This window comes from Bidens hawaiensis, unplaced genomic scaffold (assembly GCF_021521415.1).
Source record: "Bidens hawaiensis isolate Kalapana, Puna unplaced genomic scaffold, B.hawaiensis_p1.1 tig00036478_1, whole genome shotgun sequence".
Lineage (NCBI taxonomy): Eukaryota > Viridiplantae > Streptophyta > Magnoliopsida > Asterales > Asteraceae > Bidens > Bidens hawaiensis.
Genome location: NW_027505415.1, coordinates 3,809 through 18,790, shown reverse-complemented (window position 1 = coordinate 18,790; position 14,982 = coordinate 3,809). Strand labels below are relative to the sequence as shown.

The following is a 14,982-nucleotide window of genomic DNA, read 5'->3' as shown; positions in this document are numbered from 1 at the left end:
TCTCGCCTTGGAAGGGGATTATCCGTTTTAGGAAAAGAGGAAAGTTGAGTCCGAGGTACATTGGACCGTTCAAGATTGTAAAACGTGTGGGTGAAGTAGCTTACAAACTGGATTTACCCGATGAGTTAGAAGGAATTCATTCAACCTTCCATGTTTCTCATCTGAGGAAGTGTCTAGCTGATGACACGTCTCACGTGCCCTTAATGGACATCGAGGTTGATGAACAATTGAACTACATCGAGCAACCGATAAAGATCGTTGATCGCAAGGAGAAGCAGCTTCGTCACAAGATTATACCCTTGGTCAAAGTGATATGGAAGCACCGCAAGGGATCTGATGCTACTTGGGAAGTCGAGGATGAGATGCGCAAGTTTTACCCTAGTTTGTTTATGTAATAGTTAGGTTTCGGGGACGAAACCTCTTTAAGGGAGGAAGACTTGTAACATCCTAAAATTTTTATATTGATAAATAAAAGAAAGTTATGTTTAGTAATTTCACGTTTTAGTTATTTAATGTCGAGTAAGGAACGGGTCTTGGGCTTAGTTATTTTATGAACTCGGCCTGTCTCGACCCGTAGGAAGCCAACCCGAGCCTAACCAAACCCGTAGTATATAAACGAAAGTTCTTGACACTTCCACCATTTTTCACCATCTTCCTTCACTTACACCCACCCAAACACTCTCATTTCTAGAGAGAGAAGCTAGAGAGAGAAAGTTCTCAAATCACAAATCCGAGTCCACAATCTTGTTCCTAATCGTTTTTGGTAAGTCCCTCTCGAAAATCATCCGTTTTCATAACCATTTTCGACCTCAAATCGAGCAAAAACTCCCATTTTCGTAACTTGAGTTTTCGGGTCAAAAACCGCCTTGTTTTGGTGTCAAAATGCAAGCTTTTGTGTTTAAAAGTACTAGGAATCGATAGCCCTTTCAATCCCGAGCATTTCCATGTCAAAAACTTCGATTTTGGGTCAAAAATCTGGAAAATCTGGAAAACCCGTGGGTTTCTCCGTCGCCCAGCTTGAAGGAGTCGAATCAGACTCATTCGATCGAACCAGTCGATCGAATCAGTCCATTCGATCGAATGCGTAGATCGAACAAGTCCAGTCGACCGAATAGGGAAGCAACCGAATGGTCTCCAACTCATTCGATCGAATGAGTTTTGTATTCGATCGAATGAGTGTTGTATTCGATCGAACGTGTTCCTATTCGATCGAACGTGTTCCTGTTTGATCGAACGTGTTCCTATTCGATCGAACGTGTTGTATTCGATCGAACGTGTTCCTATTCGATCGAACGTGTTCCTATTCGATCGAATCAAGCCAGAACCAAGCTGTTTCCAAGTTCGCCTAAGGTTTAACTTCGCCTGAAGCGAAGTTCGTCTATAAAATAAATTAAAAACCTAATGGAAAATGTGTTAAGGCAGTTATCGAAAATAAAATTTTTCCAAGCTGACCTGGCAGCTTAACCCCAGCCAGGGGCTCTGCCCCTTGGACCCCGCTAGGGGCTGCCGCCCCTAGAACCCCGCTGCCAGGGGCGCTGCCCCCGGACCCCCGTTCGTTGTGGGTCATATATAGATAGAAATACAAATGAGTAGCAGTAGTTAATTGATATGTGTAAATATTATACAGTTAGCCGAGCCCAGTTAAAGAAAGGAATTACGATCAACGGCGAGCGTAACAGGATCCAGGTGAGTTTCTAGCCCCATTCCTTGTTATGTTTTCGGGGCTGTGTGCATACTTGATGTGTTGTTAATACATTTATCCAAAGTGATAAGTGTATGCCATAGGTGATATATGTGATATGTATGAATGATTGCTTGATGGTTCGTGAACGATCTTCGGATATTGCACGTACTGTCAGGTTGTAACGTTATAAATATGGCAAGTATGATATGTATGTTTATGTGTATGAACGTAAGAAAGTTAATAAAAGAAGGAAATGACGGTTGTATGGTTGTATGGTTACGAAAGGGGTACCGAGCCCTAATAATACTCGAGGTATGATGTATGGTTGTATGGTAACGAAGAGGGAATCGAACCCTACTAATATTCGAAAACATGGGACCAGACCCTAATAATATCTGTGATGTTAGGGACCAGACCCTAATAATATCTGTGATGTTAGGGACCAGACCCTCATAATATCTGTGATGATAGGGACCAGACCCTTATAATATCTGTGATGTTAGGGACCAGACCCTTATAATATCTGTGATGTTAGGGACCAGACCCTTATAATATCTGTGAGGTTATAGGGCGAAAGGCTCTTTAAAACGTATGATTATGAATGTAAAGAAAGTATGTAAGTAAGAAAGAAAGTATGTAAGTAAGAAAGAAAGTATGTAAGTAAGAATGAAGGTATGAGTACTTATGTGTGTATGAAAGAAAGTTATGAGGTTAAGTACGTATGTATGTAACAAGGTATTGTATGGTAGTGTATGATTAACTAGAACTCACTCAGCGTAGCTGACTTTTAGTATGCACGCAGGTGAGTAGGATGAGACAGCTGGCTTGAGTGGAGGACACATGGCAGAAGACTAAAGCCTGGCATCTGAAGATCCGATATGTTTTATAAGTTACGTTTTGATTTTGAAAGACAAGAGGAATGTTTAAAGACATGATTATGAATTGATATGTAATGTTTTATGAAAGTTTTATATTCCGCGTAAAGTTTTTAATTAACTCTGATATTTAGAACTGTGTTTATGAGTAAATCCAACACGAAAGTAGGGTTACCGGTAACGGGGCCTTACATTGGGCCAACACAAACTACCACAGACCCAACAACAGCCCAAAAGAAAACACAAAAACTAGACAAAAAAACACAAAAGTGGCCCAAAATCGTATATAGAAGGCGTATTTCGGAAAAATAAACAGGATAACCCACCTACGGCATGTTACTAAAACGTGGCCCACGATCCAAAGGTCGTTTTAACTGATAGCACGGTTGAAACGGAGCCTCGTAGCCCAAGTCTTGTCAGTTTTCGTGCGGCACCTCTGGAAATAAGATCTTAGGCCTCCAGAAAAATCATGGCCCCGTATTTTACAGCCCACGTCACAAATATTATGTATATTACTAATTTTCTTACGGTAAATAAAATTAAAATCCAAAAACTATATAATTATTAAAATTGAATAACTTGAAACAACCCGTTAATATATATATTCATTTATAAGTTGGTTGTGGCTCAATGGTAGAGCACTCACTTTACAAGTAAGAGGTAGAGGGATCAAACCTCACCACCACCAACTTATATGGGAGATATGAGGGATAACTCTGGGCCCTGGCTTGCCAGGGTTCGAGTCCTGATCTCACCCCGGTTTTACCGGCTCCTCGCTGTCGTGCCGTTTGGCGGGCGTGGGGGTCCTTATCCGGTGAATCCCTCATCAGGTGGACCGCTAGGGGCTCCGTCCATCCGGACTAGTGGCCGGCACGGGCTACCTTTAGCCATTGGGGGCCGCGTACGGAGTACCCGGCGTTACTTAGTTGGCCGTTCAAAAAAATATATATTTATATTCATTTTATATATCTTTTTCTACTATTACTGAAATTAATTGTTGCCGGAACCCTAGGCGACGGTGGTTACGTTCGTCGCTCCGATTGACTGCTGCTGTGTTCTATTTGGGAACCCTAGGTGACGGCGGTTGTCTACGACGGTAAGTTTACCATTGCTCATTGTTGTTTGTTTGTGTACAATAATTTTTGCAATAAACTTACATAACCTTTAACAGTCAATGGAATGATGTTATAATAGATTAGTCAGAAACAATTTAGGGTTGTGAATTTGTGACATAGCTTTTCAAATATTCATTTTAAGGATTATTAGGCTGTAACAAGAGAGTTATTCGGCTTATACTTCAGTTGCATCTAATAAGTTAACATCTTTATTTTTACACCTGACCCCTTTTTTTAATTTTATTTACACACGTTCATTATCCAGTTTTAAACCAGCTTACCTGAACCGACCCGGAGCCGTTAAAATCAAAACTGATTACGAGTTCGGTTTCTCGGTTCAGTATAAACTGAAACCAAATTCGTTATCTTCTTTATATATAAGAATAGATAACAAATAAAATCTTTCAAGTTTTGTTCTTTACTAGTTAATTATATAAAACTGGCATATTGAGCTAAACAAGTTCAGATTAATATACCTGCTGACAAACAAATGCTGCTAAACAGGTTCCGTTAAATGGGCACTGCTATACATTCTGTTAAACGACTTCTGAAGTTTATTTTTTTTCCGATCTTTAGAAATGTTTTTATGCAATAATATATATTTTTTTATAAATCGCTTAAACAACCAGAAACAACAAAATGGGACCAACTGCTAAACATTACAAACTTTTAACGCAGGTTCTGGCAAACCCACATCGACTATATCTAAAGACTATCCCGACAAAAAAACTGCAATATTTTTAGCAACCATCTTTTTGTCAACTGTAACATCGGATCGCTGCAAGAAGCAACATAAATGCAGCACCACAAGTTCAACTTATGCAACAACAATTTAGTGCATGCATTTTGATGATCTAGAAGTTGGGAATATTATATGTAATCGCTCCACCAATACTTTGTCGAATGTTGAAAGCTACTTAATCATCTATAAATCATAGACAAAACCATGAACCCAGAGCACCTCCAAACCCTGTGGGAAGAAGTCCGTGACGTTTCCTTGGGAAGCAACTCCGCAATCGACCGCCTCCACACACCCCCAACCCCCCTCCACTTCCTCCGCCACTACCTCTCTCAAAACAAGCCTTTCATCCTCTCCTCCACCGCCACCACCACCGCCACCACCTCTCTGTGGTCCTCCACCCCTTACCTCCTCCACACCCTCTCCGCCTCCACCGTCTCCCTCCACCTCACACCCACCGGCCGAGCCGACTCCCTCACCCCCCACCCCACCCTCCCCACCTCCCTCTGCTTCGCCTCCCCCCACGTCACCCGCCTCCCATTCTCCGAAGCAATCGACTTAATAACAACAACTCAAACCAATGACACCTTTGTTGCGTACGCGCAGCAGCAAAATGATTGTTTTAGGGGGGAATATTCCCCCTTGAGTGGGGACATTGATGAGGATGTTCCCTGGGCCACTGAGGCCATCGGGGGACCCCCGGAGGCCGTTAATTTGTGGATTGGGAATCACTTGTCCGAGACCTCGTTTCATAAGGATCATTATGAGAATTTGTATGCCGTCGTTACCGGTGAGAAGCATTTCCTATTGCTTCCGCCTACCGATGTGCATCGGATGTATGTCAGGGACTATCCTGCTGCTCACTATAATTACTCCAAGGTAGTGCATTTTAGTATATGAAAAATAAATACGGGTGTGCGTGGTGTTGTTCGGTGCGGTTTTTGGCTGAAACCAAATTGGAAACCAAAACTTCGGTTTTTGAAGTTTTGGTTTTCATTTTGGTTTCTGTTTTTACGGTTTTTGTCATTTGAGCTTAAAAATTTTAGGCTGAAAAAAGTTGGGAAAATAATGAAGTTATGTATAAATAATATTGTTAATTGTAAAATAATAGGCTATTATACATTTGATCAAAAATATTGGAGTTACATATTTATTAAATTCTTATAAATTACTTAATAAAAAATATAAAAAGTTAAAAATTTTGGAATTTTTACATGGAAACCAAAACGAACCGTAAGTCGGTTTTTACAAAAACATAAAACCAAACCGTTGAGTTTTTTTTTTCGGCTCGTTTTTTCGGTTTGGATTTTTCGGTTTATTCGGTTTCGGATCGGTTTTTTGGGTTTCTTGCACACCCCTAAAAATAAATATAATTTATGTTTGTTTAGCTTTAAATGAACAAAAATTGAACACAAACAATTAAGCGAATGAGTTCCCTAAGAAAATGAGTGTGTTTGTGTTCGTTTATTTTCATTTGTTGATAGTATACGAAAGAAAAAAAAACAGAGTGGACATCAGTCTGTTCGGTCTAAATAGTTAATAAAACTAGATTTAATTGTTATGGGTGATGTTTTAATTTCTTTAACTTAGACAGTTAGATTAAATTGTATTGGGCCTAAAAGAATTCATAAACGAATAGACATAAACAGATGTAAGCTGACGAACATAAATGCACGTTAATTCGTTAACAGATGTTCATGAACATATATGATCAAACATGACATGTGTTAATGTTGGTTCGTTTAACAAATGTTCTCGCGAACAGTAACGTTCAGTTCATTTGCAGACTATGCGTAATTGCGCGCATAGTTGAATGCAATTGATAATAAACATGACCATTGAACCCAAAGTGCATCTAGTATATGCTACTTTATGTCTTCCAAAATTAAATTTTTACATCATTTTATAATAAACCGAAGTCATTAATAATATTACAGGAAACTGGTGAATTTAAATTGGAAATTGAGAACCCGCCACGAAATGTCCCTTGGTGCAGTGTCAATCCTTACCCATTGCCTGAAAACAAAGAGGAAGAAATGTCTAAATTCCCGCTATACTTTAACGGACCGAAGCCATTTGAGGTCACTGTCAAGGCTGGTGAAATCCTCTACTTGTAAGCATCTTTTCCATATAACATTATTATGCGTATGTAAAGTTATTAACCAATGAATTGAAATCATATAAGTAGTAATACGTTTGTTGTTATGTAGGCCGAGTATGTGGTTTCATTATGTTCGACAGACTCCAGACAGCCGAGGACTCACCATTGCAGTGAATTATTGTAATTTTACTTATAAAAAAGTAGTTTTCGTTTATTTGATTGGTAATCGTTTTAGTTACATAATATCTCTTGTTGCAGGGTATGATATGCAGTTTGATATAAAATACGCCTACTTTAACTTTTTGCAATCGCTTCCCCCTCCGCAACATCAAACTTCGCATGATTTTTTAACAAATGGAAATGCATCCGATGGAGACGAAAAACATAAAAAGGAATCTGTTTTGACTAGACCTTGAATCTTGTTTGCTTTGTCTTTGTATTCATATGATATTTATGTACACTAGATTAGGTGATATACACACACATTTCATGACTTATTTTTTTCTCTGTATTGTTTTCTGTTTGATAATTTGACCGAGAAACAGTTACACAGAGTTGTTTTGATCTCATCTACTTGGATTATTTTGTTTTCCACATATAATTTTGTAGTTTGTTCACTTTTTGAGGTGATGACCATCCATTCTCCATGTGGGCGGTGGTGGTGGATGATGATAGTGGTAGAGGACGACGGTGGGCGGTGGTGGTTTTATGTACATATTTCGGAATAACATGTCATTTGTTTATCTTTGTAGTTGTTGCTCGATGAGACTTTTTATCAGATGTTTTTCCTTTGGGTTCATGTACTTCAGGTTTAAATATTTTTTAAATACAAGATTTTGCTTTCGGGATTTTGTTGAATTATTGATGTAGTTCTGGTGTAAAATTGAAATTGCACTAGTATATATGTGTGAACCCTCGGGTGGACAAAAGTGAAATTGCACTAATTTTGACGTTATTTTATTAACTTCGTGAAAATAACGTTAAAAAGTGGCGGAAGGTTAATCAGGCATCATGTGGTAGCGTTGATAGCCGAAAGACAAGGGTACATGCACCAATCGGGGTGTCCCGATGCCGATGGTTGAGTGTTATGTGTCTTATGTCCAAGGCTTGATGCAAACTACTATCGAGCCGGGGTCTCACCGGAAGCAGCATCTCTATTCCTATGGGGTAGAGGTAAGGCTGTCTACATCTTACCCTCTTCAGACCCTACCATAGCTTTGCTATTGGTGGGATTTACCGAGTACGATGATGATTCTGGTGTAAAATTGCAACATGGAGCATGTTCTTTTTGCTGTTATCTGTATTGTAAAAACGCAAGGAGACGTTAGGGTGATTGGGTGTGTATCGGGTTAGCGTCGGTATATTCGGGTGGGTCGGCTAAACGACCACTAACCCTTTGGGTAGCTAATTGGGTAGCCCTTTCAGGTTAGCGAAGCCGAGGATGGCAAGGGATATATCTATTCGTCATATGGCCATATAAGTTAAAAAAATCTTAAATATATATAAACGAAACCTCCCTAAATTCTCTCAACCCACCAGATTGCTTTATTTATAAATGAAGATTTCTCATGCATTTGACCCAAAATTACGGGTACGGGTCTCACCAAACTCAGATTGCCCTTAAACGGGTTTAACATCCCATTAAATTAAAAACTTATCTCACCAAATATTTGATATGAAAATCTTTATTGATATACTAAAAAGTATCTTATTTTATTTAAAAAAAATAAAGATATTATTTATAATTAAGAAACAATTTTATAGTAAAAAATAAGCGAGTCATTAATCTCACCAAACCCAAATAGCTTTTAAACCGGGTTATACCATCTCATTTATTTGTGAAACCTTTTCATCATCAAATTTTAATATATTATTAACTTCCTTACAACAAATAAAATTAAAATCCAAAAACTATATAAATATTAGAAACGAATAATATAAAAAATCTCATAATACGTGTGATAAAAACTAGTATATATATAATTAAACAATATTTATAACCCTATAAATCAACACACTTTTTTTTTGTTTAATTTTTTACGCCAAACATATGCTCTTCTATATTTTTATCATATTTGTATATTTTTCTCCAAAAATACTACTCCATACTCTACAAACAATTTTCACATGATGAAACAACCAAACCCGTTTCCGAACTGAGTATTAGGAGACGACAATGCCATGGAACTACCAAGAAGAAGTGGCGTTAGCAAAGGTTTAGGTCTATTGGCAAAGTTTATTGTTTGAAATAATCAACTTTTTTTTTTTTACAAAAAGGAATGAATGGTTTTTGTTTTATCATATAATAGGTTAAAAATTGTTATTTAAAGGTACTTGTTTTAAATAGATATCATATATTTCTCAACGATGTTTTTATCATAAATTTTAAAAAATCATTACTAATTAATAGGAAACTGATAGGTGACATTCAAAATTTAATAGATAAGCTTTTAGACTTATAGATAGTTTTCACGTATTATTTGTAATTTATTGTATTGACTTTTCTATGCAGATAATATATGTTGGGCTTGAGAATGGGCCCACCAGGTGAGGGAGAATGCACATATTATATTTAAACCACGTCCCAAATCAATCGTAACAAATGACGATGATGAATGGTTCCAGCTTCTACCGATTAGTTAGACCCATGGTATCTTCAACTTTTGGAAGGGGAAGGGTGAGCTATTATTATCTTCATCTATCTTATTATTTTTTGTATGATCCTTTCGCATGGATCATGTTAATCATCTCTGTATCGTTCCAGTGTTATTTGATGTCTCCGAAGGGACTCTTCATATATATTATGGTTTATTATATCATGGATTTTTATTTTGGTTTGGGTTTAATTAAAGGCCCCTTGGTACAAGCTAATTTCCCGTTCCAAACCACTTAATCCATATATCATGCATGCCAGCATGAACGTATTATGTTTTATTATGAACTACAAGCAAATGGCTTGCTTTGATATGAATTTATGAGTGTGTTGCTTTTGAAAATTCTTATGATTTTAACATTATCATGCAAATCAGTTCTTATTTCTTAACCCTCTAGTCTCTTCCACTATATTTATTATATTTTTATTGTTATATGCAAATAGTTATTACTAAAACTATTTATTTATTAGCTTAAGTATATATTATGAGAACAATGATTTTCACATGCAAATATATATATTATTGCGTTGCTTATTACAAATTTGATGCGTGCAGGATTCGTTTTATGGTCCCTCAATCGGCATATGAAGCATTATCACAGCATTCCTTGTGACAACAACATTCAGGATGAGAACGAAACAGAACCATTTAGTTTAATTAACTCCAATCTGACTACAGATCCAGTGTCCCGGTGGAAAAGTGCTACACCTTCTCGTGAAATACTTGGATCCGGAATGATTCTCTTAAAGAATTACATCACCCTCATGGGCCAGGTATTTGTTCCCATATACCTGACTCTTGGTTTCAATATGCGCCTGAAAGCCAATGAGCTCAAATCTTACTTGGTTAATATCTAAACATAAAAAAGAACATACTTCTAGAACAAACTTACAGTCATTAACCTTTGGTACTCTTATTTGCAAAGTTACAAGAAAAGCCCAACTTAAAGGGTGATTCTTTACTAATTACTTTACATGTAGGATCGGTCGAATTATTTTGACCCTGATCTAATCTTGTAGGTCGATATAGTGAATATATGTAAAAAATGGGGCACGGGTCCTGGGGGATTTTACCAGCCTAGCAACCCAAGTGGAGCTAATCTTGGACTGCACATGACGTGTTTTGGTCGAAATTGGTTTTGGACAGTACCTATACCAATTTAGCCAATTTAGTACCCGCCGTGTACCGTTATCCGGACTGATTTAACCTATTCTGGTACGAAAGATCATTGAAGATTTGAAAAAACAAAAACAAAAATAAAGTGGTACCTTAGCCAGGTACTGTTACCTTTACCCTACCAATAACTTCGATACGGTACACGGTACTCAGCTTTATTGTTACAGTACCGTTACCGTATCAACCTCATCCCTTGTAAGGGCCTGCTTTAACGAAATTTTTTAAACTAAACCGGCAATTAAAACTAAGCTTTCTACAAAAACTAAACCTGAGAAACTTTAATTTATTTTTACTGTTTTTTTTAAGTTATATTCTTTAAGAAAAAAGAATTTTAACATCTCAGTCGGTTTCGGTTTATCCCGTCGCTGGTTCCAACCGTGAAACCTGATTTTTCAAACGGTAAAGTGAAACTTAAAACCAGTTTTTTCGAACAATAAGCCAGCCAAGTTAGCTCAATTTGGGTGGTTTTTACGTTTCTACCGATTTTTTAACACTCATTACTTATGACTAAACCAACATCATGCTTAACGACAAACCGCCAGATCACAAAACATAACATACAAAGCACATGACCTCCACATAATCAACCCAAGACTGCTTCTTTCTTCTTAAACCCGTTCCATCCCTAAACATCTAGGTTTTTCATTCTTAAACCGACAGCGTAGAGTGCAAAATTGCAGTTCGGGCACATATTTAGAAAGAGGAAAAGGTAGATAATTAACTATAAACCTATGAACCGACCACGACGAACCGTTTTGTTATAGCCAACATACCACTAAACCTGAAACCTTCTGCAACTTTTTCAAGATCCACTTTACACAAACCCGTTCAGTTTCCTTCATTCCTCCTGCTCCTCGTCGTCTTCATCATCTGTTCCATTCTCCTGTTGACACCAAAACGTTAGACCCGTATCTTAAAAACACTAACAAAACAAACCCTCAAATATTACCTCTTCGTCACCATCAAATTCTTCCTCGTCAGCATCCTTTTAACAAACAATTGTGTAACAAAAAGTTATTAGAGAAAAAAAAAAATACAAGAAAATGAATATCGGATGTGAATATGTGATGTAAGAAATTACATTGTTGAAATATGTTAACGGATCAGTCCATAAATCCTCCTTGATTATTTCAGCAACCTGAAAAATGAAACACGTGTTATAACATTAACGAGATATTATTATTATTAAAGTTGAATGAGTGCGAGTCAAAGTAAACATACCTCATCATGAATTTCTTCCATGTCTTCTTTCTGTTGTGTTTCACTGAACCAACCAAAAAAACTGTACAAGAATATAAAACGGAAAGAATAAATTATTACTCAATATAACAAGATATCGCTAAATAAATATATCTTTTAGTCAAAATTAATGGAAATGCAAAAAAAAAAATAATAATAAGTACCTGTCCTCTTCATGAGGCCTCTTATTTCCATTTTTCTCATGTGTAACTCCGTTCGGAACACCCTACAAAAAAAAAGAAACATAATTAACCAAAAACGCGGTCGAGCAATTATATTATTTGCTAATAGATGTATCAGTAAAAATGTTTTACCATGCCCTCTTTCCACTTAATAGGGGTGGAAGTGATTTTGGTTGTTCCCTCGTCGAGGAAAGTAAAAGTCTTGGTGAGTTTGGTGTCTTCAAAATATGGGTTCGGGCTGAAGTTCTGAAAAAATGTATTAAATTAAACAAATAATTTGATAAATAAACACAAAATAAACGATCAAATAACATAAGAAATGAATAACTCACAAACGCGATGGAATAGCCCGACTTCATATCTTTGAAATCTTCCACTTCAATAGAGGTTAAATGCTTAAAAATCTAGTAGAAAACAAGCATAACAAGATAATTATTTACTCATTTAACGAATCTTAAACGAGTTACAAAATTATTAAATTAAACATAAAGTATTCACCTTTTGGTCTTCTTCATTGAGAAGATCAGAAAGAACAGGGTGACTCAAGAACTGCATAAACAAAAACAGATCAAAAACACCATCATAACAAAATACAAATCAGAATAAATAATAATGATAAATTACTCACAGCAGTCAGCCAGAAATCGGGAATCGACTTGATGATTTCACTCCGTTTATCATAAACCGGCTTCCTAACCTCATTAAACTTCTGCTCCACTTCTAGCACCTCATCACTAGCCTTCTCATTAATCTAAACACACACAAATTACACACCAATCAAACTACAAACTAACAAATTTCAGGGCACACGACAAATTTACACAAATATAATTATAAAGAATTTTTAAGCATACCCAAATAACAATTTGTAATTATCAACCTCAGTTTGGTTCAAATCAAGAATAAAGATTGTTAATTTAACACCTTTTAATTAATCTGGACCCACAAATATTACACACCAATTTACCCATCAAACAACAAATTAACCAAATTTGGGTACAAATGTAACAAATTTCTGCTAAAAGGTGAGAAATTGTTGACAAATATATGATTATAAAGAGTCTTTAAGCATACCCAGATGACAATTTGTAACTATCAACGTCAATTTGGTTCAAATCAAGTATAAAGATTGTTAATTTAACACCAATTTACCCATCAAACAACAAATTTGGGTACAAATGTAACAAACTTCTGCTAAAAGGTGAAAAATTGTTAACAAATACATGATTATAAAGAATCTTTAAGCATACCCAGATAACAATTTGTAATAACCAATCTCAAATTGGTTCAAATCAAATATAAATATTGTTAATTTAACAAAAAAAAACAGGGGTACCTTTTCATTAATATCTGAACCAACAACAAATTGGGTACAAATGTAACAGATTTCTGCTAAAAAGTAAAAAATTGTTTACAAATATATTATTATAAAAATCTTTAAGCATACCCAGATAGCAATTTGTAATTATCAACCTCAATTTGGTTCAAATCAAGTATAAAGATTGTTAATTTAACCCAAAAAAAAACAGGGGTACCTTTCACATTAATATCTGAACCTACAACAAATTGGGTACAAATGTAACAAATTTCTGCTAAAAAGTAAAAAACTGTTTACAAATATATAACTATAAAAATCTTTAAGCATACCCAGATAGCAATTTGTAAGTTGTAACTATCAACCTCAATTTCGTTCAAATCAATCATAAAGATTGTTAATTTAACAAAAACAAGAAAAAAAGTTTCTGAAATTTGGGTACAAATGTAACAAATTTATGCTAAAAGGTAAAAAATTATTTACAAATACATGATTACAAAGAATCTTTAAGCATACCCAGATTATAATTTATAATTATTAACCTCAATTTGGTTCAAATCAAGCATAAATATTGTTAATTTAACAAAAACAAGAAAAAAGGTAGCTTAAATATGGGTACAAATGTAACAAATTTATGCTAAAAGGTAAAAATATATTTACAAATACATGATTATAAAGAATCTTTAACCATACCCATATAACAATTTGTAATTATTAACCTCAATTTGGTTCAAATCAAGCATAAAGATTGTAAATTTAACCCAAAAAAAAACAGGGGTACTTTTTCATTAATATCTGAACCCACAACAAATTGGGTACAAATGTAACAAATTTCTGCTAAAAGGTGAGAAATTATTTACAAATACATAATTATAAAGAATCTTTAAGCAGACCCAGATGATAATTTTTAACTATCAGCCTCAATTTGGTTCAAATCAAGTATAAAGATTATTAATTTAACAAAAACAAGAATAAAGATTGTACCTTTTCAAGCTCATCTTGGATCTCCTGCAGCTTTTCGATGGTTAACACGAGCTCAGTGTCGATTTGTTCATCGTTTTGGTCATCGATTTTGTCTCCAGTTTTGGGTTTCTTGCCCTTATCAGCCACCATTTTGGAAGGCTAAAGTGATATGAAGAAAGAAAGATGGAAGAGGAAGGTAGGCAATGGGTTTGAGTGGGTGGGTGAGTTGGTTAGGGTTTGGGGAGTGAGGAAAAAGAATTAGGGTTTTGCTGCCAATATAAGAGAGATGGATAACTATTATTATTATTATTATTATTATTATTATTATTATATCTTGAATTCAGGAATGAATTATGATGATTGATTTTTATAAAAAAAAGATAACACAATGGATGAGGTTTTCCTTGTTTTTTTTTATTTTATAATGAGACTAGCAACAATGTGCCTAATCTCTTTTGGTATCATGGTAAAAGCGTTGGTGTTATCTGGTAAAGACTAAGATTCAATCTTATAAAATACAAAAAAAGATGAAGATAAAAAATTAGTTGTTCAGGAAAAAAAGAATAACAATGATATGTCACTATGATATAGCCTGTGTAAAACACATGTGGTTAAAAAAATATAATAAAAAAATAATAATTTAATAATATACATAATAGCATACCTTATGGATTCATAAGATATAAATAATGATAAATAAAATTTTATAATTATAAATATTTAAAAAAGCATCATTTAATATAACATTTAAAGTTATCTGTTTAACTTTGTCAGTAATTATATAAATGGTAATAATACTAGTTGACATTATAGTTGGCTTATCTAATTGAATGATGTGTGGAAGAATGGGTTTTTTTTAATGGTACAGATAGATTCTCGTTTTGATGAGGTTGTATGATGGTTAGGGCCTAAATTAGATATCAGGGGTGCAATTATGTA

General features: G+C 35.3%; 2 protein-coding genes and 1 non-coding gene across 4 annotated transcripts; 1 reads left to right on the top strand and 2 right to left on the bottom strand.

Annotated features, from left to right (window-relative positions):
• The first annotated feature begins 3,543 nt into the window (after nucleotides 1-3,543).
• On the top strand, nucleotides 3,544-7,049 carry LOC143613054 (lysine-specific demethylase JMJ32-like). 2 transcript variants are annotated; one of them, XM_077086877.1, is made up of 5 exons: nucleotides 3,544-3,655; nucleotides 4,353-5,292; nucleotides 6,351-6,526; nucleotides 6,624-6,694; nucleotides 6,773-7,049. In XM_077086877.1, the coding sequence occupies exons 2-5, from the start codon at nucleotides 4,621-4,623 to the stop codon at nucleotides 6,928-6,930; spliced, it is 1,077 nt and encodes a 358-aa protein (XP_076942992.1). In that variant the 5' UTR covers nucleotides 3,544-3,655; nucleotides 4,353-4,620; the 3' UTR covers nucleotides 6,931-7,049. The 2 variants fall into 2 exon arrangements, with proteins under 2 accessions (XP_076942992.1, XP_076942991.1); XM_077086876.1 differs by lacking the exon at nucleotides 3,544-3,655 and adding an exon at nucleotides 4,068-4,178.
• Nucleotides 7,050-9,201: 2,152 nt separating this feature from the next.
• On the bottom strand, nucleotides 9,202-9,303 carry LOC143613065 (U6 spliceosomal RNA). The gene has a single exon (XR_013150048.1). It is a non-coding gene; the product is annotated as a U6 spliceosomal RNA (small nuclear RNA).
• A 1,571-nt stretch (nucleotides 9,304-10,874) lies between these two features.
• LOC143613064 (NAP1-related protein 2-like) lies at nucleotides 10,875-14,312 on the bottom strand. Its single transcript, XM_077086884.1, has 10 exons — nucleotides 14,065-14,312; nucleotides 12,394-12,516; nucleotides 12,264-12,314; nucleotides 12,098-12,169; nucleotides 11,898-12,011; nucleotides 11,748-11,809; nucleotides 11,566-11,626; nucleotides 11,426-11,482; nucleotides 11,294-11,329; nucleotides 10,875-11,227 (listed from the first exon to the last, which is right to left on the bottom strand). Exons 1-10 carry the CDS (start codon nucleotides 14,191-14,193, stop codon nucleotides 11,183-11,185), a joined length of 750 nt encoding a protein of 249 aa, XP_076942999.1. The 5' UTR covers nucleotides 14,194-14,312; the 3' UTR covers nucleotides 10,875-11,182.
• Nucleotides 14,313-14,982: the final 670 nt, after the last annotated feature.

Bases quoted from the DNA above. Each gene is read 5' to 3' on its own strand.
- LOC143613054 (XM_077086877.1), top strand. From the start codon at position 4,621: ATGAACCCAGAGCACCTCCAAACCCTGTGGGAAGAAGTCCGTGACGTT. The intron at 5,293-6,350 runs GTAGTGCATTTT...ATAATATTACAG, and splicing joins CTCACTATAATTACTCCAAG to GAAACTGGTGAATTTAAATT. The intron at 6,695-6,772 runs GTAATTTTACTT...CTCTTGTTGCAG, and splicing joins CACCATTGCAGTGAATTATT to GGTATGATATGCAGTTTGAT.
- LOC143613064 (XM_077086884.1), bottom strand. From the start codon at position 14,193: ATGGTGGCTGATAAGGGCAAGAAACCCAAAACTGGAGACAAAATCGAT. The intron at 12,170-12,263 runs GTGAATACTTTA...GTTTTCTACTAG, and splicing joins TCAATGAAGAAGACCAAAAG to ATTTTTAAGCATTTAACCTC. The intron at 11,483-11,565 runs GTATGTTTACTT...TTCATTTTTCAG, and splicing joins TGGAAGAAATTCATGATGAG to GTTGCTGAAATAATCAAGGA.